At 34.6% G+C, this 26,044-nt stretch overlaps 1 protein-coding gene across 1 annotated transcript in view; it reads right to left on the bottom strand.

Moving 5' to 3' along the window:
- Positions 1-25,726, bottom strand: part of LOC125226210 (elongation of very long chain fatty acids protein) — a 38,899-nt gene extending 13,173 nt beyond the window's left edge. The window contains exons 1-4 of the mRNA XM_048130127.1: positions 25,566-25,726; positions 9,019-9,164; positions 7,877-7,984; positions 6,238-6,318 (exon numbers count right to left, since the gene is read on the bottom strand). Coding sequence (XP_047986084.1) covers positions 6,238-6,318; positions 7,877-7,984; positions 9,019-9,159 — 330 coding nt within the window. The 5' untranslated portion in view covers positions 9,160-9,164; positions 25,566-25,726. The remainder of the gene's footprint in view (positions 1-6,237; positions 6,319-7,876; positions 7,985-9,018; positions 9,165-25,565) is intronic.
- Between the last annotated feature and the right edge of the window lie 318 nt (positions 25,727-26,044).

Raw genomic sequence — 26,044 nt, 5'->3', positions numbered from 1 at the left:
CCGTTGCCAGAATATTTTTATTAATAAATATTTGTAAGCTTGGTCTTTATATAGACACATAAGAAGATATACATATAAGTATAATAATTATCATCACTAGTTATCATAGTTATATTAGTAGCAGAAGGTCGCCTCAAATAGGTTTAAAAACTACTTACACCTGCGTTACTAATCAAATAAATCTTCCAACATCCAAAAGCTAATTAAAAGTAAGTAACTGTCGTGTAGGTACTTCTCTTACACTTTCCGAGTAAATTCCATATCGTCACTACTTTTAAAAAATCTGTATCTCTGTTCCTCAACGTTAAAACGCAGGTCTATATGCATTCCATACATACTTACTACACTTTTTCAGACGAAGTAAAGTTTTTTTTAAATAGTGAAGTAACAAAGTCCGGGTTTGACGCCATCAACATGATATAGGTATATTTGCAATTTGCGTCTCATTAGGTTTGGTTTGTCTATTTACTCTATGGATAAGTGTGAAATGATTAGAACACGAGTTAAACGCGAATGAATAGACATATTTTATTTCATATGCATTGACATAGCCTTTCCCAGTCATATAGGAACATTTATAACTAAATGAATATTGTACAGAAATATTAACTTATGTTGCAGAAAATAGTTTATAATATTATATTTTCTTTCATGGAATGGAACCAAATGGGCTATTTTATTCAAAGTTGTCCACCCCACTTCCTTTTGGATTTGAAAAAAATTATGTGGAAACCACTCAGAATCGCGAGCTCTTTCAATCCTAATAACTAGGAGAAAAAAAAGTGTCACGATCACGAGGCTTTTTTCCCTTTCCGCTACAATTTTTTCATGTCGATATTTTGTATGGCGGTAACGGAATTGAAGGTTTGAAAAATGTATGGAAATCTTGGGATATTTTTCTTCTCCTATCAGGATCAAAAGACCTCGCGATTCTGAGTGTGAATCGCGTAAAAAAATAGCCATGTTACAAAAAAAGTGGGGTGGACAACTTTGAAAAAAATGGCCCAAATACAACATGATTGAAATTAACTGAATTGAGTTATGTCCTAAGTATGGGATAGGACCTTGGGCCTCACAACGACAGACACGCTTAAAAAATGTAGGTTTCTTTCGTCCCAGTGTGGTCCCGTATCCATACTAATATTATAAATGGGAAAGTGTGTGTGTCTGTTTGTTGGTCCGTCTTTCACGGCAAAACGAAGTGACAATTTGACGTGATTTTTAAGTGGAGATATTTTAAGGGATGTAGAGTGACATAGGCTACTTTTTGTCTCTCTCTAACGCGAGTGAAGCCGCGGGCAAAAGCTAGTTATTAATAACATTTAAGCATTTTTATAACGATGAGCAAATTTTTTTTTACAATTATATGCATCGTGCAAAATTTTAATTAAATCGTGTTGCAGTTCCCATTCACAATCTTCAAGGGCTCATTACTGTTTCCGTATCGCCAACAATATGTAGATTCACGCCTACTCTGCGGCGGTGCTATTGAGTTTTCCGGTTATAAACATCATCAAATTTACAGATGTGATGTTTTGAAGACGCATACATTAGGCGGTCACTTAATCGCTCTTTGTGTTAACAACGTTTGAACTTTGAAGGTGAATAACTTGTTGTTACTCCAGCCGGCCTAGTCAAGGTGACGATCGCTTGTGCTACGACAAACGCCAGTAGGTCAATCTAACTCTTACATATTCGTGCGATTTCACTGTCGCTACGGAATTCACGTTGGCTAAGCCGGCAGATTCGCGATAACGGATGGAAGTAGACATCTTGTTTTTAAGAATTTTAAATAATATTTGTGCATATTAAAGCATTAAATGCATATTTTAACTGTTTATAAACGTTATTTTCCATAAGCAAATCGGACATCTAATTAAACAAAACATACAATATTGACACTTTATTATGTCTGTGCGAAACTTTTTAACTCTATTGAACTCGCTTTTTCTTAAATTTATTTTTACATTATTTGCGCAAGTTACACCTTTTTTTCACACTAATTTACCTAGATACTTGTAATTTGTATTTTTGGAATATATACAAATGTCATTTTACAAATACAAAAAGTAATTTATATTTATCATCCTTATATGCATAAAATTATACATTTATACTATGTTTTAACGCATTTATACTAACTATTAACGCATTTATACATGTATAATAACTGTATTTTTTTTGTGAAACGGAAACCGGGCGGAAATAATTAAAAAATGCATTTCCTAGCTCTTTAATATAAATCTAAAAGGCAGGACCTTTATGTAGGATATGTATTAAGATCCAACATATGTATAACTGTAATAATAACCACAAAATTACCCCCGACATAGTGGACCGATTTTCATGAAACATGGCTAAGAACACTCCCGACTAATTCAGCTTTCAAACAAAAAAAAAACTAAATCGAAATCGGTTCATCCGTTCGGGAGCTACAATGCCACAGACAGACCTTCATACAAACAGACAAACAGACAGACAGACACGTCAAACTTATAATACCCCGTCGTTTTTGCGTGGGGGGTTAAAAAGCTATTCCTTCGTTAGGTGCCGTTATATTATTAGCTGTTAGTTGGCATCTTCTCGGTTTTATTTGCGTAATAATCACTTCTAATTAAGCGTGAAATAGGCGTGTTAACCGTTTACTGATGAGTCATATTCATTACGAGATAAGTCAAATCACAGATGTCCCAGACGTCCCAGTATCGGAAATTTGTGTTTGTCGGAAATGAGTAAAAAAGTTTGAGGAGACCTCGGGCAAAATTGGGGAAACTTTTATTTTCTAACCGGAAAATTTAGATAGTTACACAAAAATTATATAAACACCGAAATTGTTCTCTGTGGATATTTCGCATTTTTTATAACTTTCTGATCACATCAGTATTCAAAAAGGTCTGGAAAAACGTTTTATTAACCCCTCGTATGCTTAGACACGAGATCCGTGAGGCGGAATTTTAATCTATTGTTTTAAATGCTAAGGACACTCTCAATTATCAAATTTGACAGGCATCATATGAGGGGTTAATTGATACCAAAGAGGATCGAGTATTATAGAGAGTTACTGTCGAAGTAAAATGTGTAATCACAGTGCATATTTCGCAGGGAAATGGCGAAAACAGAGATTTGATCAAATCTCTAAGGGATTTAATCAAATCACGCAGGATGTCAAAATGGCGAATCCATTTCATCATTTCTCTAGAAAATTTCAGTCATTTGACTAAATCCCTGACTCTGTTTAGTGAGATCACAAAATCGGCCAATAGACACGCCACGTTTTGTCATTTCACTAGATTTGTTTAGAGATTTGATAAAATCCCTGAACCGCGACAGTGAGTTGACGAAACGAACTCAAAAAGTCAACTAGTTTTAACATTTCCCTGAACAAATTTAGGAAAATGATAAAGTCTCAACTGGTGATTTGATCAAATGTCTGAACTGGTTTCGTGAAATGACAAAGCCAAGAATCTAATAATATATCCAATTAGATTTATTAGACTCTTGCCTTTGTCACTTGATTTGATTGAATCCTTAACTAGATTAGTAAAATGGTAAAATGGAATCCGTTTTTAAGAGTTTTCGGTTTTCTATAAATAAGAAAAAAAATAGAATAAGTGAAGAAACAAAGCTAAAAATGTTTCATTTTAAATTATTTTCATATTTATTAAAACATTCTGTCTTTTCACTGCACTTGTTTAGCGAAATAATAAAACTAGTTGACTTTAAATTTTAATAAAGCTCGTTTCGTCAACTTACTGACGTAGTTCAGGGATTTTATCAAATCCCTAAACAAATCTAGTGAAATGACAAAACGTGGCGTGTCTATTGGTCGATTTTGTGATTTCACTAAACAGAGTAAGGGATTTAGTCAAATGACTGAAATTTTCTAGAGAAATGATAAAATGGATTCACCATTTTGACATCCTGCGTGATTTGATCATATCCCTTAGTGATTTGATGAAATCTCTGTTTTGGCCATTTCCCTGCGACACATATACTGCCATCTCTTGACACAGGCTTAAAACTTTTGAACCTCAGTTTTGACAATTAGGCCCATTATTCTTAGCTTGATATGTGTTAAAATGTCAAATATTAATATTAGCGCCATCTAGCTGAGCGTACCCCAAAGGTGTAATGCCATCTAGGCCACGGTACCTTTTTCTCTAGGGCTTTGAGTTACGTTTTTTTCTTAGACTTTATCTGTATATACGGAGTTATTACATATATATGGACCGACAAGCGTGGAGGAATGGAGAGGAGGCCTATGTCCGAAGACGGGCGCTTTAGAGGCTGCTATAGATAGATAGATATACACCGTGTTTCACTTAACACTCAAAACCTGAAAACTCAATAGAGTTGGATCGTTATTTTTTATCGACTGTCGATAAAACTGAAATTATCAGTATACTGTTGAGTGGTTTTCGTCGTAAGTAAGACAAGGATACTTTTTTATCCATGTGTTGTCTGTGTTTCGTTTTGGATTAACAATACAACACAATACAACTTTAACCATTTTTTTCAAACGTGAATTAGTTGAAGGGCTAGTGACAAAAATGATAATCAAAGTCAATGGTCATACAATTTACTTTTAATCTAATCAAAGAGGTCAAAATCAAATGGTCGAATAGCTAATCAGAGGTCATGTTAAAGTCAGAAATGTAAAAGGTGACTGAATTTATCGATAGCTGAAAATGTCGATAAAATTTAACGTTCGAACTCTATTGACGTTTGATTTTTGCCATGAGCGATTCCGCCCTCTGGTCATAAGTCATAACAAATTGAACTCGTACCTAATTACAACCTTGTTATTTTAAATGTTGGGTTTAAATTTGCTTACTGAGATGATCTGTCCAATTTGAAGTTTGCTGTGACAAAGCTTTAAAGTGTTACAGTGACACTATGGTAAACCTTATGTCGTTGCAGTAACGTACACAAATAAGTAGTTTTAAGGTTTATGATGGTAGCTAGCAACTATTTTTTTGAGTGTAGAGTTAAAAGTCGAGTAGAGCTGCACAGAAATTTAAACATTCAATTTAAAAAATAAATAAACATCAGATTAAAAAATGAATACTCTAGATAAGTTTAAAAAAATAAAAATCAGTTGGGGTGTCTGAGGTTTTGAGTGATAACGGAAACACCGTGTATATATAATGTCTTTGATTGATACTAAATTAAAACCTCCACCACACGAGAGCGTCACACACAATACATCAATGTTAACTACTTTTTAATTCCTGACGGAAAAGCGCGGGCAGTTTCCAATGTTCATCACGCCACGCTCTAAAAACGCTCCTGTCTGACATTATAGGCTTAAACTGATTACGGATTAAAAATAACCAAAAACAACAATATTTTTTGTCAGACTTCAATTATCCTCCTTAGTATCAACAGCTGAGTTTTATACACCCTGCTTTTATTGAATTCCGTTAACTTTAGATCAAATACAATTAATTTCTCTAAGAAACTAGCGTCTTAACTCTTACGGTTATCGAGTAGTTAAAAAAATAAAGATAATTACTGAACACGTGTGTCAGCCTTTACCAGTGCGACAGCCTTTACCAATTTCTAATGTTATTTGTTTTGACATGTGCCGTCAATCACTTGACACTAACTTGAATGTTATTCTTAAGGGTCTGTCACACTAATAAATTCATTTATTATGTATGAAAATGATGAAAAATTTGTTTTTGCGAATTTAACTAAAAGTGATATACAGGGTGGTTCCTGATAATGAACCTAGCTACGTGTCAAATTTAACGAAAAACAAAAAAAAACACGGTGGAGTAATAGTTATTTGTTATACAAGGGTGCAAAGTTGTATTTTAACGCCGAGTGTGGAATCGAAAAACGAGCAAGTGTAAGGATTCTATAGTTGAACCACGAGCGAAGCGAGTGGTTCGAGAATAGAATCCTGAACTTGCGAGTTTTTTAACACACGAGAAGTAAAATATATTTGCACCCGAGTGTAACACAAAACTTTTCCCCTCACTATAGCGAGGAAATTACAACGCAAAAAACGCATTTATCACTGCTTTCAGTAGTTCCACAGGTGGTAAAACATCGTCATCACTAGATTCACTCACTTTTATCAATTTTAAAGCAGAAAAAATTACTATATTCAAGGTCAAATTACTTTATCCACTAGTGGATAAAATGCGTTTTTACCCGCTGGTATTAAAGGACAAAACACGTGTTTCCGAGCTAGTGAGGGGAAAAATACATAATTGTATAAATGCTTACCCTCATTGCTATAGGTGACCGTGAGTAGTCCACGGGCTGGCACCGGAAGCTGTGTGTCGTGAACCAGCCGCTGGCTATGCTCTGTTGGAAAAATTTGACATTATTAATCACACACTTGCATAAGGGGAAAAGGTAACGACTGCCCCAGGACCGGTTTCTCATGTAGGCCTCATTTTCCTCCCTGGATATTAACATTATGTAAAATAACTTAATTTTATTTTTATTTTATTTTATTCGGTTCGGAAAACCAACAGCTTAAGATCTAAGACTATGTTAGCAAAAATGTGTATCTGAAAAGCCAATTACAGGAAGGTAATTTACAGGCTAGCACAAAGCAATCAGAGATTAATAAAATAGTAGCGTCGGGACATGCTACGGGAAAATAATGAGATATTGATTTAATACATAATAGACTTTTTAGGTACCTAATTCGAGATATATTTAAATCATAGCTAATACATATGCCCTTACTTTTTATTACATAAGTTCATTCAGGACCACTCTTGGCAATTAAGGTGTTGCAAGATAACAAAATTGTGATATCGCCAACAGCCCATCCCCTACACCTTAATGGAGCCCATATTGTACACTCGATTTTTACGACACCGACACGAAGGAAAGGGGAAGGTGAAATTTATAACCCGTCAGCCACAAGGGCACATTTTGTCATTTCTATAGCATTTTTTATAATTATTGTCAAAATTAAGAGCAAAAAACAGATTTTAGACAAATTTTTAAATGCTGCTAGTATTTATAATAATTGAAAATTCGTATACCTATGGTAGACATAACTAATATGATTACATTATATATGATTAATTCTATTATTCAATTTCACGTAATCCACAATGTTATGATTAAGTACATTCATTACATTGTGGATTACGTGAAATTGAATAATAAAAATTTTCATAATATCAATAGCGAGGAAAATGAAGTCTACGTTTGTATGGAGCATCGTCCGTCCCTTACCCTCGTAAGTAGCCTTGACAGGTAACTCGATATGGACAATCTTAATTTGCGATCTAGCTGCAAATTAAATTTATACGTCCAGGTACGAAATATATGGGAACAATTTTAATCAGAAACCTAAGTAATCATGTAGGTATTTAACCATTTTGAATGTCATCTTCAGTCATATTATTTCTAAAGTCCGCAGGTGCCGCTGAACTCATATAGCAAACAGTTTTGTAAATATCAGTTAATTGATAGTATCAATAAGATGACTACTCGTACATAGTCATAGGTATAACAATGTTATTTGAACAATGAAGCACAACAACCATTTAGGTATAGAAACATCACATTTTAATACTATTGAAGTAAATTAACAAATAAGAATATTATTCCTTAGAGCGTAAATCAACTGGGCTAGTAATGACATGATAACGTTTATTTATATTTACGTTATTAGCACCATCGAACATGCGATGGAAACGTACACGTACAGTCAAGGTCACAAATATCTATACAAGCCAATGTTCCAAATATATGTATACTCAACCCTATTGTCATTAACTTAGAGACGTGTATACACATTTTTGGCATGTTGACTTGTAAAGATGTTTCGACCGTACCTATAGGTACTTTAAGGTCATGGTGGTCAATAATAACCACATAATAACCACAAAATAATTACCTCATTGAATAACCAGATGCTGAAGAGGACTTGGAACAAATTGTACCATATAAGCACTTGTTTGAGTTCATACGGTTTTCTGTTCTCCATGAACTTTGGTCCCGCTACCTGTAAACAAATAGAATTTTATAAAAAAAAACTCCTTTCCATTTTTGCACATTCGCTCCTGTTGCGTCTTAACATTAATGGACTTAAAAAAACATTTTTTAAAGTACAAATTGGCGCCCACTTCATAATAATTTATCTCAGTTTGTTTACACTAAGTCGTTCTAAGTGAAGATGCTTTTTGCACGTTCTTAAAGTTTTTTTAGCTAATTTAAAACAACATATTAACGAAATAAAAAAGTCCTCCTTCTTTTGTAAACACTTGACATAAAATGCTATTTTAGCTTCACGCCAGTTTGTTAATTAATAACTTTCAATCTATTAATTACAGTTTAAATTGCCGGGGACAGATCTGGAACAAGGCGCTTCTTGAGGGTTAAACACTCTTAATTGAGGATTTACACAACATCTCAAATAATAAAGTTTACCTACTTGAGGTATCATATTACATGTGAGGAGGTAAAAACAAAATCATCATCATTCTTTTTTTGTGATTATAAAATCATGAGTCAGAATAATCAAGGTTGTATATTGAGAATTATGATCAATTTTGGATTTCTAGTTCCTACCTTTATAAAGTAACTCATAAATTTTATACTAACTTAGATATGTAATGATAACTTAGATATGTAATGATGACATTACGATATAAATGCGTAAAAAAGGAAGTTCGAAACGAGTGGCGATAAATTAAAACACGACCGAAGGGAGCGGTTTAAATCGACACGAGTTACGAATTTCCTTTTCGCACGTGTATCGTACGACGTTTTCCAGTACAGATGAGCCTCCGAAGTTTCGACCTGACTAGAAATTAACCACTTCTCGCACTAGTGCGTAAAAAGAACACCATCGGTACTGAGGAATATAATTCGAGAGTTTACTGGTGAAACCCGATAAATCGAGATAATCTGTCCATAAAATAACAACATTGTGGAAATTGCACATATGTAGTTCGAATTTCAAAAACCAGTTTGCTCAACTTATCGGATTTCCAGGTACCGTATCGGACCAGTAAACCCTCGATATAAGGCACTTACTTTGACTACGAACACATATGTGAGGCATATGGCTAGCGTAGGCAGAGGGGAGGACATCAGGGGCCAGTCTTTGACCCTGGGGTCACTTTTGTTCTCCATCAGGTCGTGGTACCCCTCCACTAGCCTAGTCAACGTCTCCATGTTCACTGCAACAAACACAATTATTTATTACTAGCCTTTTTGACCGCGGCTTCGCCCGCGTTATACAGAGTGTAACAAAAATGGTGGTGATCCGTTTAAGGGCGTACTCAGTATCGTATTCTTAAGGTGGAAACCCATTACACCATATCATGCTATGACCGTGCTATGAACGTGTCAGACAAAAAAATATTCTTTGTATTACAAAGTATGAGGCTATGCATACTAGCCCGTTCCATCACCGATCATACCCGTATTGCACGGACCGTCAAATATTGTCGGCGAAGATATTTTGCCGGTGTCGAAACGCTCCGTGAATGGCACGCAACGGTGATAGAACGGTGCGTGCAGGCGGTCAAACGGGGTATAACCGCGTATGGTGACCGTTTGAAGCACGTTATACACGCGTTGTCATACTTCTTTCAGTCACTATACTCGCCTATGCTACGGGGATGATACGCGGACACTACGGTCACTATACTCGTCTATGCTACGGGGATGATACGCGGACACTACGGTCACTTAACTCGTTATGCCCGGATATGAAATGATGTGGACACGTTGTAGTGGGCATAGCCATCCGTGTCGCGTTACATTCCGTGCCTGACACGTTCATAGCACGGTCATAGCATGATATGGTGTAATGGGTTTCCACCATCAGGAAAAAGTAGAAGAAAATTTTTTTTTCGCTAAAAAAAATTTCACTTTTGTATGAGCCGGGCCGCGCGAATCGGTCGAATCTCCATACAAAGATAAAAAAAATTTTTGCGAAAAAAAATTTTTATCCTTTTTCCTGATGAGAATACGATACTGAATACGCCCTTAAACGGATCACCACTATTTTTGTTACACCCTGTATTCGAAAATTGCGGAATGCTCCATATAAACTCAAACACCCATTTTAGGCGTTAGAAAGAGACAAAAATTGCCTATGTCACTCTCCGTCCCTTTAACTATCTACATTTGAAAAAATCACGTCAATTTGTTACTCCGTTTTGCCGTGAAAGACGGACAAACAAACAGACACACGCACTTTCCCATTTATAATATTAGTATGGATTTTATGTTTTTTACATCACGGAACAAAGGTGTTCATGAACTTTTGGGAGGTTTAAGCGAAGCCGAAGACAAGTCTCAGCCCTTTTTGACACTTTGATGAAATGTAAAGCCTGGTGCCACTTAGACGGAATCGAACCGCGTTAAATCGAGCTCTCCATACATTTACTGTGAACGGTGACTTCGATTCAACGATAAGAAATGCGGAAGGTGAATTCGACTCGGCGAGCCTAGTGGACGCCAGCACTGAACGGATAAGACTGCACTTGTTCATTATTATTATAATTATATTAAACCTATACCGTACCATCCCACTGCTGGGCAAAGGCCTCCCTCAACAGAAACTTATTTAAATTTAGAACTGTCGGTCGGTGATCGCGTAAGGTAAGCGGCTAGACAGGCCGAATGTCAAGACTAACTAGCTCTCAGGTTAGGTTTAGGTATTTAACGTTCGTTTGACCAAATTCTGGGCAGTGCCCTTGTACTCGAACCGGCGAGTGTTCTGTGCGGTGAGAGGACTGATGACCGATAAAAATACAACTTTTATGTTACGGCCGATAAGTAACTAATGTAAATTTTGGGTCCAGGTCCAGGATCTCGTTCGCACCGTTTTAAATACAAATTAAAACAAGGTTTCGCAAAAATTAATAATGAAAATATTGTCATTCAAGAAACAAATTAATCTAAACTTCATATACCTACGTGAACCAACGGTGTTTTTATTAGTGTTTGTTTGGAAAGAGAAGCGTTTCGGAATGTATAGGGCCCTTACATTGATCTTTCCTTTCCGAACAGATTTTAATGATAAAACCATTCAACGGAAGTTACGACACCTTTTTTCCAGGCGTTTACAAATTAGCCCCTGCATACTGTAATCAGGTACTTATGAAATAGCAAAGTTCCTGAGACAATCATAATTAATCAGTTATCTATGAATCTAAACCCACTCACTCTGGCAAGGCTAATGTTATATGTGGACATATGAAACGCATGCCTTTTGTTAGTTTGTTTGAGGCTTAAATCAAAATTATGAATAAATATGATGCATTTCGTGTCATTTTGAAACATGCAGGAGACGTGAACTTACAATTACCACTTTACTATAACCACCAAAATTTAATATAACCGATTGAGCGTATGGTTCAATCGGTTATATTAAAAATTTTACTTTTATGCCGTGGCTGGGTTCTTGTCAATTATTATCATTTCTATCTGGTTTTTCAAATAATATCTATATACCTAGGTATTTTATATCTTGTTTGTGATTGAATAACACTGAAAATAAATCTAGGACAAATCGAATTTACTAGATAACCCAGCGAAAAGCGGATCCAGGTCAGAGAAAAGTTGTTCCCACTTTTCAAATCTATTTGCAAAGGCCGTAGCAGGATAAGGGAACAAAAAGTGCCCTTTATGATTAGGAGCTGGTTTTATTTTCTATAGTTACTTACACTTAGTAGTACGATTGTGCAAAGTTTTGTTGAAAATTCCCAGTGGTTCAGCCAGCAGAAAAAAAAACCAAATTCATGAAATATGATTTTTCTCTAAAAGTATTTAACTCTATCATACAATCTTTTTTTCATTTTGGTTACCTAAATAGTACTTATAACCTGGAAGAAATTTGAGTCTCCAACTATAATATTTCTGCAAAAAGTACGTAAGTCAACATTTCATAAAAATTTTTTTTTAGTTTCTGAAGGAGGGACCACTCTAAATGATACTTCTAAAAAGCCTTATTTAATGACCTGTCAGTCATATAAGTTTGACAGTTAAAATCGAAAAGCAACAGTGTCAAAATTAAAAAATAATGTTCGTTGGATTTTTTTTCATTTCAGTTATTTCTAACACCGCCAGATAACTTAAAAAGCTATTTCTGATCGAATGTGTAAAAATAAAACAAATTTTCGACAATATTGGCTTCAAAAAGATATACAGGGTATATTTTGATAGCGGGTCAGTAAGGCCAGCTACCAGATCCCGTACTGCTACGCGAAAACGGTCTAAGGAGACATTCCATCTATTTCAAATTGTTCATCAATTTTACAGATTGGCGTTTACAGATTTTGGAAATAACATAGCCTGTACCTATGTTATTTCCAAAAGTCATTTTTCAAAAACTTTTTTTGATGCCAAATAATCCCATACCTCTCAAGGATCAAAAGTTTGTATGAAACCAAAAAAAATCCGGCTAGAGAATCCACAAATCGAGAAAAACATATCCCATACAATTTATATGAAAAGAATATTTTTTTATTTTTACATACGACTTACGGACCTTACGGTAAAAGAAAACTTTCCCCATACATTTACTATGGAGAAAACGTGAAAATGTATTATGTAATGTAATGACGCCAATTGGTCCTGTTACACTGAAGGACCGTAATAATGTATGAAAACATAACAGTAACATAAGATATAGTAAAATTAGAATACATTTTCACCGTTTTCCACATGGGGATTTTTTTTGTGGCTTTTTTTAGTTTCCTAGAGATCAACTTACGATAATGTACTAACCGTAAGTTGATCTCTAGGAAACTATTGATACTGAATAAGAATGGAATCGTTTGGCATTAAAATTTATGTAAAAATAAAAAATATTTTTTTCATACAAATTGTATTGGAAAAGCTTTTCTCGATTTGTGGATTTTCTAGCCGGATTTTTTTTTTTTGTTCCATACAAACTTTTGATCCTTGAGAGGAATGGGACCTTTTAGCATCAAAAAAGTGACTTTTTTCTCACAATGTTTTCAATCCATCATGTTTTTTCCAAAATCTGTAAAAGCCAATCTTCATCAATTTGAAATAGATGGAATGTCTCCTTAGACCATTTTTGCGTAGCAGGAAATAACGGGATCTGGTAGCTGCCCTCACTGACCCGCTATCAAAATATACCCTTTATATCGTTTTTTGAAGCCAATATTGTCAAAAATTTGATAGTTTCCTCTCTTTTACACATTCGATCAGGAAATAGGTTTTTTATAATGTGTTTTAAGTTATCTGGCGGTGTTAGAATGATATAACAATAAAATGTCACAAAATCCAACCAACATAATTTTTTAATTTTGACACTGTTGCTTTTCGATTTTAACTGTCAAACTTATATGACTGACAGATCATTAAATAAGGCTTTTTTAGAAGTATCATTTAGAGTGGTCCCTCTTTCAGAAACTAAAAAAAAATTTTTGAAATGTTGACTTACGTACTTTTTGCAGAAATATTATAGTTGGAGACTCAAATTTCTTCCAGGTTATAAGTACTATTTAGTTAACCAAAATGAAAAAAAGATTGTATGATAGAGTTAAATACTTTTAGAGAAAAATCATATTTCATGAATTTGGTTTTTTTTTTCTGCCGGCTGAACCACTGGGAATTTTTCAACAAAACTTTGCACAATCATACTACTAAGTGTAAGTAACTATAGAAAAAAAACAGCTTCTAAACATTAAAGGGCATTTTTTCTTCCCTTATCCTGCTACGGCCTTTTTGCATACATTCAATTCAATCTTTGACGTCAACTAAGCGGTTAATCTGGTCAAGTCGGAAAATATACAAAAACAAGATTATCAAATCGGGTTGACCTCAAAAGCCTGCTGCCGGCAACTGGTTCTCGAGTCGCAAATATTTAATGTGATGCGGAGCAACGAACTTATTTGACGTCATATCCTAAACAACCAAGATGTAGTACTCGTACTTTATAAACATGATACAAATAAACAAAAAACCTTATAAATTTCCTATTATGTGTCACCAGTCATTTCTCGATGACCGTTGGGGATCCTATATAGGGAGGGATTAATTATGTGTAAGCGTGCCTATACCTACTAAAGTTTTTAAATAAAGGGTTATCCTAGTAGTATACGAATTAATTTTAATTTATTTGATTTGATAACTGACCTACGGATATTTATATATAGGTAGCTTTAAGATGGGCTATACCGCAATAAGTACTTAGTATAATTATAAATATGTATTATAATATTTATAATATAGCCGGCAATTGTACGTAACAAAAGGCCCGTACCTACTATGTAATTCTTAGACTTTCTAAAGTCGTCTATACTATACTCATGCCCATAAACGGTAGGCAGAGCACATTAAACCGCTGAAGTTGAAGCCTGTGTGGTGGCAGGTTAAGAATTTCATCATCGACTTTCCACCGGTGGGTGACGTAGAACTAAGACTGTGGGAAATGGGTTAAATTTTGCTGGCAATCTGTCACCAAAATATCACAATTTCGTATTCTTTCAACCCCTAGTGGCTCTAAAACTTCCAAGACTCCTGTATGGTTATAATAGGGCATGGGGCGTATCATCCCACATGTTTTATTTTGCTTCAATAAGTGTTCGTGTTTCCAGCTAGTGTTTCCCTTATGCCTCTAACCTTACTCCATTTTCATATAGGTACACCTTTATTTACCAAAGAAGCCATAGGAGGACGTCACCTTCATAAATTATAGACGATTATCATTTTTATTGCACGATAATGAATGCAGATTATAAATGCCTTTGTAACGTAACTAGTCAATGTAAAATATTTCATAAATATATTCTACACGTAAATATATCTCTTTGGAAAAATCCTACTTTAAAAATAAACGTGCGTTTTCGTCAACAGAAACATAAAAAACTATATTAATTTGATTATTAAAATATTCCGTAACATTTACGTCAGGTCGATTAATTATTGTACAAATATTTTGCATTCACTATTATGCGCGTAGACTGTTTGAGGGTTGTAGAAAAACGCCTCTCTCTTTTGGTTTATGATTCTACAGATAAAACATGCCTTATTTATTTACATAAATCTACGTTGGAATATACCTACAGACTTAAAAGGAAGAGGAAGGAACTAAATGGATCATAACATTTGTGCGACTTTGACCGTGACTGTTTTACTACATTACGAGAACTGCCCACTCGTGTCTCGTATGATATGTTGGCGAAGCGAGTTATTGTAATTAATTTGTGAAAGCCCTTTTTATTTTGGTATAGCTCAAACGGTAAATTACTTTACACATAGGTATTTATTTATGCAAATAAATTTTGATGCTCACATACCGCAGCAGACGTACCGTTTAGAATTAAAAAATCTAAAATTTTCATTGACAATTTTAGCAAAGTCACAAAATTAAATTACCTGCTTATGTACTGAACCTATCTTTATAGAGTAGGTACATTATGTATCTGCGTACTTTAGAGCGGACGAAAACAACTGTATAACAATTAATGTAATTATTATTTTCCACGATACTTCGATACGTATATAAACATTCGAGAAGAATTTAAATTACATTTAATTTGAAATAGATATGGTTAACAGCCGGCTAGAACAAAATAGATAACAAAATTTTAGCGTTTCAATCCTGCAATTGTTAGAATTTTAAACGTGTTGGTTCAATATCAAAAATAATTTCAACTAAGAAATACATGGGCCAGTGCTGTATTTATGGGCAGTAATCTAATTTCAATTCGATATTTTTATTCACGATTACACATATTTGCAACATCCACTATTTCTATTCAAATTAAATGAAAATGCATCCAATTTTCATTCGAGAATTACCTCCCGAACCCGGTCATCTAGAGGATTATTCTAATCATGATAATATCAACTTGATTTGTTACTAGCTAATAAAAAAAACACTAACAGATAACCATCAGCGAGCATGAAGAAGGTAATATAGGAGCTTAATTGTCAATATTGTAGTCACAGAATATTTACTATAATATTTTAGTGTCACCAAATAATGAGTATCAAAAAGTGCATTTTTTTTATTTTTCTGTTTTTTTTCCGAAGACTTAATTTATTTTATAAGAAGTCATACACCCTGTTTTTATTGAATTCCGTTAACTTTAAGGGAAGATTTTTTACATCAAATACAATTAATTTCTCTAAGAAACTAGCGTCTTAACTCTTGCGGTTATCGAATAATTAAAAAAATAAATTTAATTACTGAACACCTGTGTGGCATCCCTTACCACTTCCTAATGTTATTTGTTTTGACATGTGACGTCAAACACTTGACAATGACTTTAATGTTATGATTAAGGTCCTCTCACACTAATTAATTCATTTATTATGTATGGAAACGAAAAAAATTATATACACGATATACACGGTGGTTCCTGATGATGAACCTAACTGCGTGTCTAATTTAACGGAAAACAAAAAAAACACGGTGTATATGTCTGTATATTAGAGGGAGCAAGATGCACTATGATCAATAGCAAATCAAGTAAAGATTTGAGCATTCGATGACGCCTGGCTTTATTGCGCATTGACGGGCTGCGCGGGCGCCGCATACACACGACGTCGTTGACGCCTCGGCCGGCCCTGAGTGTGGCCCCGTCCACGCTACCCTGTTATATGACACATTGCGATATTCGTATTACACGGAATTATACTCCCATTTCGTTATTGTTAATGAGAATAATATTAAAATTTACCTATTAGTTAGGGTGATTCTTATTTTATCAATGTTAAAATGTTCTATGTCTCACCCCCTCAGATTGTTCTCTGGTACTAAAAAATAATTGTAATTTTTTTCAGAATTTTTCGTTACATTTTAGGGGTCGCTACCACACGTTGAAAATTTTGATTCTTCATGACAAAATGATTTTTTTATTACTTTTTTTTCTTTTTTTTATGATACTTATGACGAATCATTGTATTCATGTACCTAAAATTTGATATAACATTACAGCTTATTATAGAGAATGACTGTCAAAGTTTTTTTACGCATAAAATTCGTGTTTTAGGTGTATTAAACACTGATTTTAGTGGATTTTATTGACTTGTACCAACAGTACAGGAATAAAAATTATTAAAAATCAAACGAAATTATTCTTAATATCAAATATCCTTAAAAATAGCTTTAAATACCTTAAAACATTGTTTTAGACAGAAAAAACGAAAAAAAAATATATTAAAAAAATCATTTTGTATGAAAAATAAAAATTTTCAACGCGACCTCTAAAATTTATCGAAAAATTCTAAAAAAAAATTACAATAACTTTTTAGTACCAGAGAACAATTTGAGGGGGTGAGACATAGCACTTTTTAACTTTGATAAAATATGCATCACCCTACTATTAGTGTGAGAAAATAATTGTCCAAGCTTTATGAAGGGAAGAAGCTGGAGAATACATAAAGTCAGTTAAACTATAATTATTTTACAAAAAGTAGTATTTCTCACTTGGTCTTGTGTTGCTTTTACTTTGGCAATTTACTTTACTGGAAAGTTCCAACCTTAATAAAATAACTCGACTATGCGTCTTGCGAATAATATTAACATCGAACTAGTAAACAAATTTAAATTCTTTCCGATTATAAAAAAACGAGCACTATTAGTAACAACAAAGTGCTTCCTGTTGATGTTGAATAAGAGCCTTTGTCGCGATAATTATAATAAATCGTCGTCACGGCAAGATTGAGCAACATTAGTATGTTCTTATAGAGTGTCAATGAAACAACCATCGCTAATAAGGAAAGGCTCTTTATAGCAAAACTATTAGCAATGGCTGAACATTAATTAGAATAAAATCTACGGTGATATCATTACCGCGGTCCTATCGTGTTCTTAAGGATATCACGTTCTTATAACATCATTCTCCACAATATATCCTACATATAGCAGTAGGTACTTTAATAACCGTATTCGTCATTTAATCCGCATTTTGTATTAAAGAAAACACAAACAGCAAAACATTCAGTTTATTTTTTTATTACGTTGGTCCGGTTTTGCGCGGCGTCGACGGTCGAAGATGTTGCCCTTGAAATATTACTCGGTATACATTATATAATAACGGGCTTCTATTTTTTTCTATATATTATCGAATCCAAACGACACTATTGTATATGCGTTGCATATAAACGCCTGCATGGACTAGAAATGACAATTGATGATTAAAATTTTAAAGTTCGGGTTTTATTCGTTTAAATTCAAGCTTCAATATTATTTTGTTTTACTGTTCTTAAAACGAACAAATCATAATGTTTATGCCTATGCTTCATACCTAGTTCTATGAGCCGTAAAATTTGTATACGGTATAATTTTTCAACGAGCGTCGTTATGAATACAAAATGCCCTTAATGTGTTACCTCTTTGTCATGTTTCCGAGATTCGCGTTACGCACAGTCAACGAACGTTCGCGGCTTGAGTAGCCTCCGATGCAAACACAAAAGATTACTTCATTTAAATGACAACTATTGATGTAAAGAGTCTAGTTATGTAACATGCCATCTAACTAGTTTAATTGCAGATTAATAAAAAATGACGCTGTCACTACAGATTTATTGCGACTAATTGTATTTAAGCAGAATTTATAAAGAAATCTAATTAATGGTTATAGATTACTAGCGTAGCGCTTCAGTATACGGGGAAAAGCAGTGTAAGTAGAAAATATACGTCCAAAATATGTTTTCATAATTTTTTTGGCAATTCACAGAACTCACGCAACTATACGTGGTAGGCCCACTCACAATGGGCATTATTCATAATGCCCGGGCATTATGTATATGTATACTTAGTGCCCGATTTATTATCACGGTCCAGAATAGGTATACATATCGTGATTTGAAAATTAGCAAATATCTAAAACGTCGTCTTTTCTGATTTACTTTATTTTACACATACTATATACCCAGAGTTTTTCTTGATGCTTAAGTACCTAATATTAATTATCTTGTCTTCGTCTCTTAGATTTAAAAACATCATATTTACTAATGTAGTTATGTCCTGAGCAACTTGCGAACCTACTCGTACCAGTATTTTAGCGCTGGAGGAATTGAAAAAACTGTTGGTTACGTCACATTATGTTTTAATAGTTATGAGATAAATAATCCCAATTTATTTCCCCATCAGAATTTCGTTATCATTTTCTTTTAAAACTTATAGTATAGGTTTTATAAATAAACTGTTCAAATAGGAACCAGTAATTGCAATCAAAGTCCAGAGTGAGCAAGTGACAGGGGCTGCAGTTGCAACACGAAACCGCGGCGTGGCGTCGCTTGCGCCAGACTCCGCCAGGCGCATTCCTTGCTTCGAGCTCTGAGAGAAGTTCAAAGTCACCAGACATGTCCTCTTAGACTGACAGATCAGAGACGCCGGCAATGCCCGGCATACACGGTGTAGAAAGAGCGAACCAATTACAGCGTTCTTCTAATCACATGTTAGACTAAAATAAAATGACAAACTCTTATGGCTTTCGCAAGCCAAGTTTAATAGTAAATTACGGTGCAAGTGTGGAAAAGAGGAAGTTCTAAGAAACTAATGGTGATAAGTAGTTTTAAATGGGCACGGCACGAGTTATGAATTTCCTTTTCAAACGTGTTTCGTACGGCGTTTTTCAGTACAGATGACCCTCTGAAGTTACGACCTGACAAGAAATGAACTAATTTACGCACTGGTGCGGGCAAAAAGCATTACTGTACTGAAAACAGTAGGTACATTGTGTATTAAGGGCGGAAAGTGAAGGATTACGAACGAGAGGCTGTTTTAATAACTCATGTTTGTAATCCTTCAGCAGCCCGTGATATACACAATGTTTTTCATCACACTCGCGAAGTAATAAAAGGCATTTTTGATAGCGATCATGCAGTGATTGAACAGTGACAAGTAACTCTTTGCTAATTAAGGAAGATTTACGAAATTATAAGTAAACAATATATCAAATAACTAAAAAAGAAGTAGCTTACAAATATATTTTTGTTTAAATTTCCTTAACCTAATGAAACTTATTTCGTTCTCTTGGTTTCACGAATGTGGTTAAAAGTTAAAAGTCCTTCGGTTTCCTCGTGTAGGTACACCGTGTATGCCGCCTAGCTCCACACTACAACGCTTCAATGTACTAGCAGTGTCCGTCACGCGAAGTTCAATACAATTACATAAGGCCTTCGCTCTTGGGATTATTTGCCCCATGTTTCCGTTACGCGTAAATCGTCAATTTCCATTGATAATGACATTTTGCAATAATACTACCAATTAACTGTGACGCGCGTGGTGCAGCCGTAATACATAGTTATGAATGTTATGATTAGTTGGCTGATATTTCAAAGTGCCTTGTTTTTTCCCTAAGATGCACTTATATAGGTATAAAAACTTCACTGGGGTATCTACATATTTATCCTTAAGTTTTTCTGTTACTAATTACTAGCTTTAGCCCGCGGCTTCGCTCGCGTTAGAAAGAGTAAAAAAAAGTAGCCTATTCCACTCTCCATCCCTTCAACTATTTCCACTTAAAAAATCACGTCAATTCGTCGCTCCGTTTTGCCGTGAAAACGGACAAACAAACAGACACACACACTTTCCCATTTATAATATTAGTAGTATGGATTATTGATTAGAAACTCTGTTTTAAATTAGGTAATTACTGTAATTTACACTTAACTAAAAAAAATATTCAAAAAATACATTTTAGAATAGATTTTCATATGTATAATTACTCTCGTAAATTTTCTACTAAATTATATTGTATTTAGTAATAGTATCTAAATGTGAAATTATAAGCTAATACGGATCTAACACGTCAAATATCAAATTGCAAGATCCGATTTATTATTTACACGTTATGTTTTTATGTTTGCTGCAACGTTTTATATTTTAAATGACTAATGAGATGATGATTGAAGGGTACTTCCGCTAATATCAACTTTTATTGAATAGGCAAGTGAAAAGTTCACGGCTACGTATTTATAAGTAAATTTAACAAAGTCGTCCTTGTTCGAATTAGTCTCTTCTCTAGCAACGATGCCGCGGTGCCAATAGTTTACTCCCAGCAGTGAATGAAACACCGATAACTCTGTTGATGTACAGGTCCTTCACACCCTTAATTTGGCAAAGTCCGGTGGGACGGACAGGTGATAAAAAAAAATATTTCGCTTTTTAGGTAGAATTTTCTTTAATTTAACATATGGAAAGAGACTCTTTTATGATACATGCTTTGTATAAAAATACTATTTGACCACTGTCAACACTCGTTTGACAGTTACTCGTCAAGATGGCACCGCATCAGAAGTCAACTGTTTTTAGCAAAATATTTATGCGTTTTTCTTTTGGTTTTTGTAAGAACAGGGTATTTCTGTTGTATAAATAATAAAATATATTACATAATAGTTGCAAGTGGTTATGTTTTCAATTTATTTCATTTCTAATACTCATAATCATCATCTAAACAAGTTGTCCGCCGCACCGGACAGTGCCAAATATATACTAAATACGATTTGTCCGCCGTGGCGGACTATGCCAATGTTGCGGTGACACGTGTTGTAACAAATTATTATATTGTTTTGTTTATTATTTTGATTTTCTTGTTTTGGTGGCCTGCTTTTATGCTTAGATTTTTTATTTAATCCAACAGCGTGTGGTGCTGGACCAAGCAGTTAAAATTTTGGCACTTTTAGGTATACGTAGTGCGCGGATATTGTGAATGTTACATGTCGCGCGAGGGGCAATAAACATTAAAGAAAACCGGGTAGATCAAAATTTATAATTTCTTTGTCTGCCCCGAACATTGATATAATTAATTTCGGGTAGTTTTGTGTTGTTTACATCTTCGACGACATTTTGCTGGGACATCACTGTCACATCAGTCTGTCGTGATCACGGCCTGTGCAACCTGGCCAAAAAGTCGGAAAAAAGTTAAAATAATGATATTTGACTATAAATATGTGTCAGTTTGATTTTCATACAAAATTATTATATTTGTTAATTTTTAAAATAAATATATGTTAAGAAATACTTGTTTATTTTAAATAACCGTATGTTTGGCAGTGTCCGCCTCAGCGGACATATTAATTTATCCCAATATTTGGCAGAGTCCGCTGTGGCGGACATATTTTTTTTCCAAAACTAATAAATCTAGATTTTTTTAAATATTTTTCGGACGCTTTAAAAACACCTGTTATTCAATATATTAAGTAAAATCGGAAAATTTATGTCACCAGAGTCTCTGCCAAATTAAGGGTTAACACTTCACATACCGATTATGCAAATGAATACCTAAGAATCGTCAATATATGAAGACATCTAGAGGACATATCTGTTTGACTTCAGGAGGGTGTAACTTTTACCTCCAGAGCATTTTGAAAACTCGATGTAGGTATACGCCGACAGATGTCATCTCAAGAAAATTTTGCGAAATTTGGGGTTTTTAAGTTATCAGTATGAGGATGACACCTGTCACGCGTCCTATTGCCCCGTTATGTGCATGCTATTGTCATGTCATTTCTTACACCTGTAGTACCTACTTATTTTTAACTAGCTTTTTCCCGCGGCTACGCTCGCGTTAGAAAGAGACAAAAAGTAGCCTATATGTCACTCTCCATCCCTTCAACTATCTCCACTTAAAAAATCACGTCAATTCGTCGCTCCGTTTTGCCATGAAAGACGGACAAACAAACAGACACACACACTTTCCCATTTATAATACATATTAGTATGGATGTAAATGATTGAATGAGGTTTATTAAAGTCCGGCCATAGAGATATAAAAACTTAGATCGGGCATCATACTTTCGTTTTCTTATTAACGTAAGTTGTATAGGAGTTATAGAATGTACTGAAAGTGAAGAGAACGTATAAGCTCTCTGCATTACACGATTCTTCTCTTTCTGCATATGAAATGATCAAATAAATCTATGGTATAACGTATTGGAGTTTTTATAAAGCTTGCCCAAGACTTACTACCTACTAGCGCTTTTTATTGCTTTTCGCATTGCTCGGTGAAAATCTTTGTACGGAGTGAAGTGAGCACTATTTGTTTACTTATTTCTTTATGATAGAGAAGTAAATGGTCTGTATGTAATAAAAAATATTCTGAGTACCTATATATGCATTAATTTCTCTGTCTAACAGTTAGGTATTTAACAATGAGAACCCCCGTTGACAACGATCACAATGGCGAACGCGAACGAGCAAGGCAAACCAAAAGGCCAGAAAATCCAGAAATATCCTTGCATAAACATGAATATGTATTTAAACTGATAATGTTAAAATCACGTACACTATCTTGAACGCGAAAAACATGAACGATGAATATAAAGTTCATGGAAACAAAATAAAAACGTTAGATCATAAATTCATAACTTTGATACTAAAGTGCCATTGGACGATTTCATCATATTCCAATATGAAGTATTATAGCAAAATTCATTGAACTTATTATACAGGTGAAGGGCAAGTAGCCCATACAATGCTACAAGCCTTCAGCCATTAGTGCGTTCGATCTCTGCGAGCGGCGTCGGCGGGCCAAGTAAAGGTAAATCGAGGCCCCGGCCCATGAATGACTCCCATTTTGTTTTAATAATTAGCCAAATCATAATTACATATATTTTATGTTTATGGCTCTTTGTACCAAGATGCCACGCAATACGCGGCCTTATTTTTAGTTTTCGGAACTATACGGATATTTACAATGATAGACATCAATAAATACTTCTTACGATGACTCTGCAATAAAATAATATTCAGTCAGTTAAATTCGTAATATTTGTGATGATATGACCTTGAAAGCATTAGTGAAATATTATTGTTGATTTTAATAAAGTTCAAGGGTAATCAATAATTACAAGCCGGTGTCAGACTTTCCGGACGTCACGCGCACTGCGCAGCCGGCCGCGGCCCGGCCCAAGATGAGCTATCATTTTAATTGTAAAATTATCACTATTATCAGCTACGAAATTACGCCTAAGAAATCACCGAACCGTGGACAATATTGTCCGAAAACAAGAAAAATCTATGCCTGTTAAGTCATCATAACTGTACGTAGGAGATACAACTGTTAGACGAAACTGTTATTTTTAATTAAAATTAAATGCTCTTGATGACTTGGGTATAGTCGTAATTTGACATGCAGCTTTAACATAGATTATCTTGAATATTTTAAAAATAATAGGCAGCAAATCTTAGCTCGAAATGACTAGTATTTAAAGGGGATCTGTTCAGATTTACATTTTATCTGAATATATATAATACTAGCTTTAGCCCGCGGCTTCGCTCGCGTTAGAAAGAGACAAAAGTAACCTATGTCACTCTCCATCCCGTCAACTAACTCCACTTCAAAAATCACGACAATTCTTCGCTCCGTTTTGCCGTGAAAGACGGACAAACAAACAGACACACACACTTTCCCATTTATAATATTAGTATGGATAGAATAAATGAATGACTTTTACAATATTCCAAGTTAATTAACTATTGTTCTGGATTATTACATATAATGGGCAGGGAGATTGTTTTAATAAGATTCCCCAGTACCCTACTACAACTAGTACTGAAAATTATAAAAATTAAGTATGTGTGTAGATGTAACATGTCTACCAACAGGTACAAAAAAAGTTCGATGGCATGACTATTGCCAAACGACATTGACATTGAAGCTAAGTTCAAAGATGACACATAAAGCACCGTGACAAACCAAGAGAAGTACACGACATATGTGGTCCAAGACAATCATACACTACGATTTGGACTTTCACATAGAAATCTGTACTTAGGATTTGCCATGGTATTGTCCGTTTCTCAACATTCTGCATAGACACTTCACTTTCCGTGACACAAAGAACTTGTCACCTGCAAGCAAGTTTCTAAGAACGGTTTGAGCCCAAGAGATCATTGTCAATAAGTTCTCAGCCAGTCATTATTTACCAGATAAATGTTGAGCAATCTAGGTAAAGCAATTAATATCAATGCTGCCCATTTGATGACTATTTTCCTCATCTCAAGTTCATTGTTAGTAAACAATATCTGGGTGGCCGAGAAAACTCGAGGGAAGAATTTTCGCAAGGGCAAAACCTAGATGGATTTTCCGTCTTTGTAAGCAAATTGTATTAATACAATGAAAATACCGTATCTGGTAATGGAAAATAGTGTAGGTAAGTACCTTTGTTTTTCATTTTCCTTAGTTCGTGTAATGAATACAATTTTCATTTGAAATACGTAACTACCTATTTCGAAAGAAAATGCATGTATATTTAGAGCCCCTTTCAAAAATATAAGGTAGTTTATTATGGCCATTTACTATAATTGTTAAATTCTATGAACATCCTTTTGTATTTTTCCAAATTTATCATGATTATCTCCATAATCCATATTAATCATAATCTAGACTGTCTGTTTATTGTCCTAAGGTAAACTATGAAGATGTAAAGAAACCTACTCCGTTAACTACTTTAGTGATACAAGATAAATCGCAATGTCGTTACTTAGAAGTGTATTTACAATTATTATTTAATTACAATATCCATTAATGAAACAAGGATAACTACGCTCATAAAACTGAATTACGGGGTGAGGTAACAATAATAGTACCTTTTTAATCTCTATGTGTTGATAATCAGTATAATCTATATCTTACCAGTTTTATTAATACTCCAGCACAGAAATGTTCACTGAGGGCACTGGTGCAATAGTTCAATAATATTTTATGGATACAGCGCTCCGATCTAGATCTGTCGTGCGAACTGGCGGCGCGGGCGATCGCGCAGGTCTATTGTGGACTAATATGAGCGCGCGCGCGGCACGCCGCCGTATATATGGCTGCCCCTGACGTCACGAGAGATAAGGACTTCGCAGCATCAAACTCCCATAAAGAAACGTGTTTAATCGCGGATTGCCGACTGTGATCCGATAATATAACCGACACGGGTACGACTGTCCAGGCTACGGCTCCGACTCTCGTTATCTCCCATTAGAACCAACAGTAAAAACCGCCTTCGAAAATTGTGCCAATACCGTATTTTTTATGCATTTGGTAATCTAATTTTAGACGCCACTAGTGACACTTCATTTTATTTTTTAAAGGTTTTTATGCTTTTAATTTGTCATTGTGTAAGA

This window comes from Leguminivora glycinivorella, chromosome 5 (assembly GCF_023078275.1).
Source record: "Leguminivora glycinivorella isolate SPB_JAAS2020 chromosome 5, LegGlyc_1.1, whole genome shotgun sequence".
In the NCBI taxonomy this organism is placed as follows: domain Eukaryota; kingdom Metazoa; phylum Arthropoda; class Insecta; order Lepidoptera; family Tortricidae; genus Leguminivora; species Leguminivora glycinivorella.
Note: the sequence above shows the minus strand (reverse complement) of the source record. Positions and strands in the feature narration are given on the sequence as shown.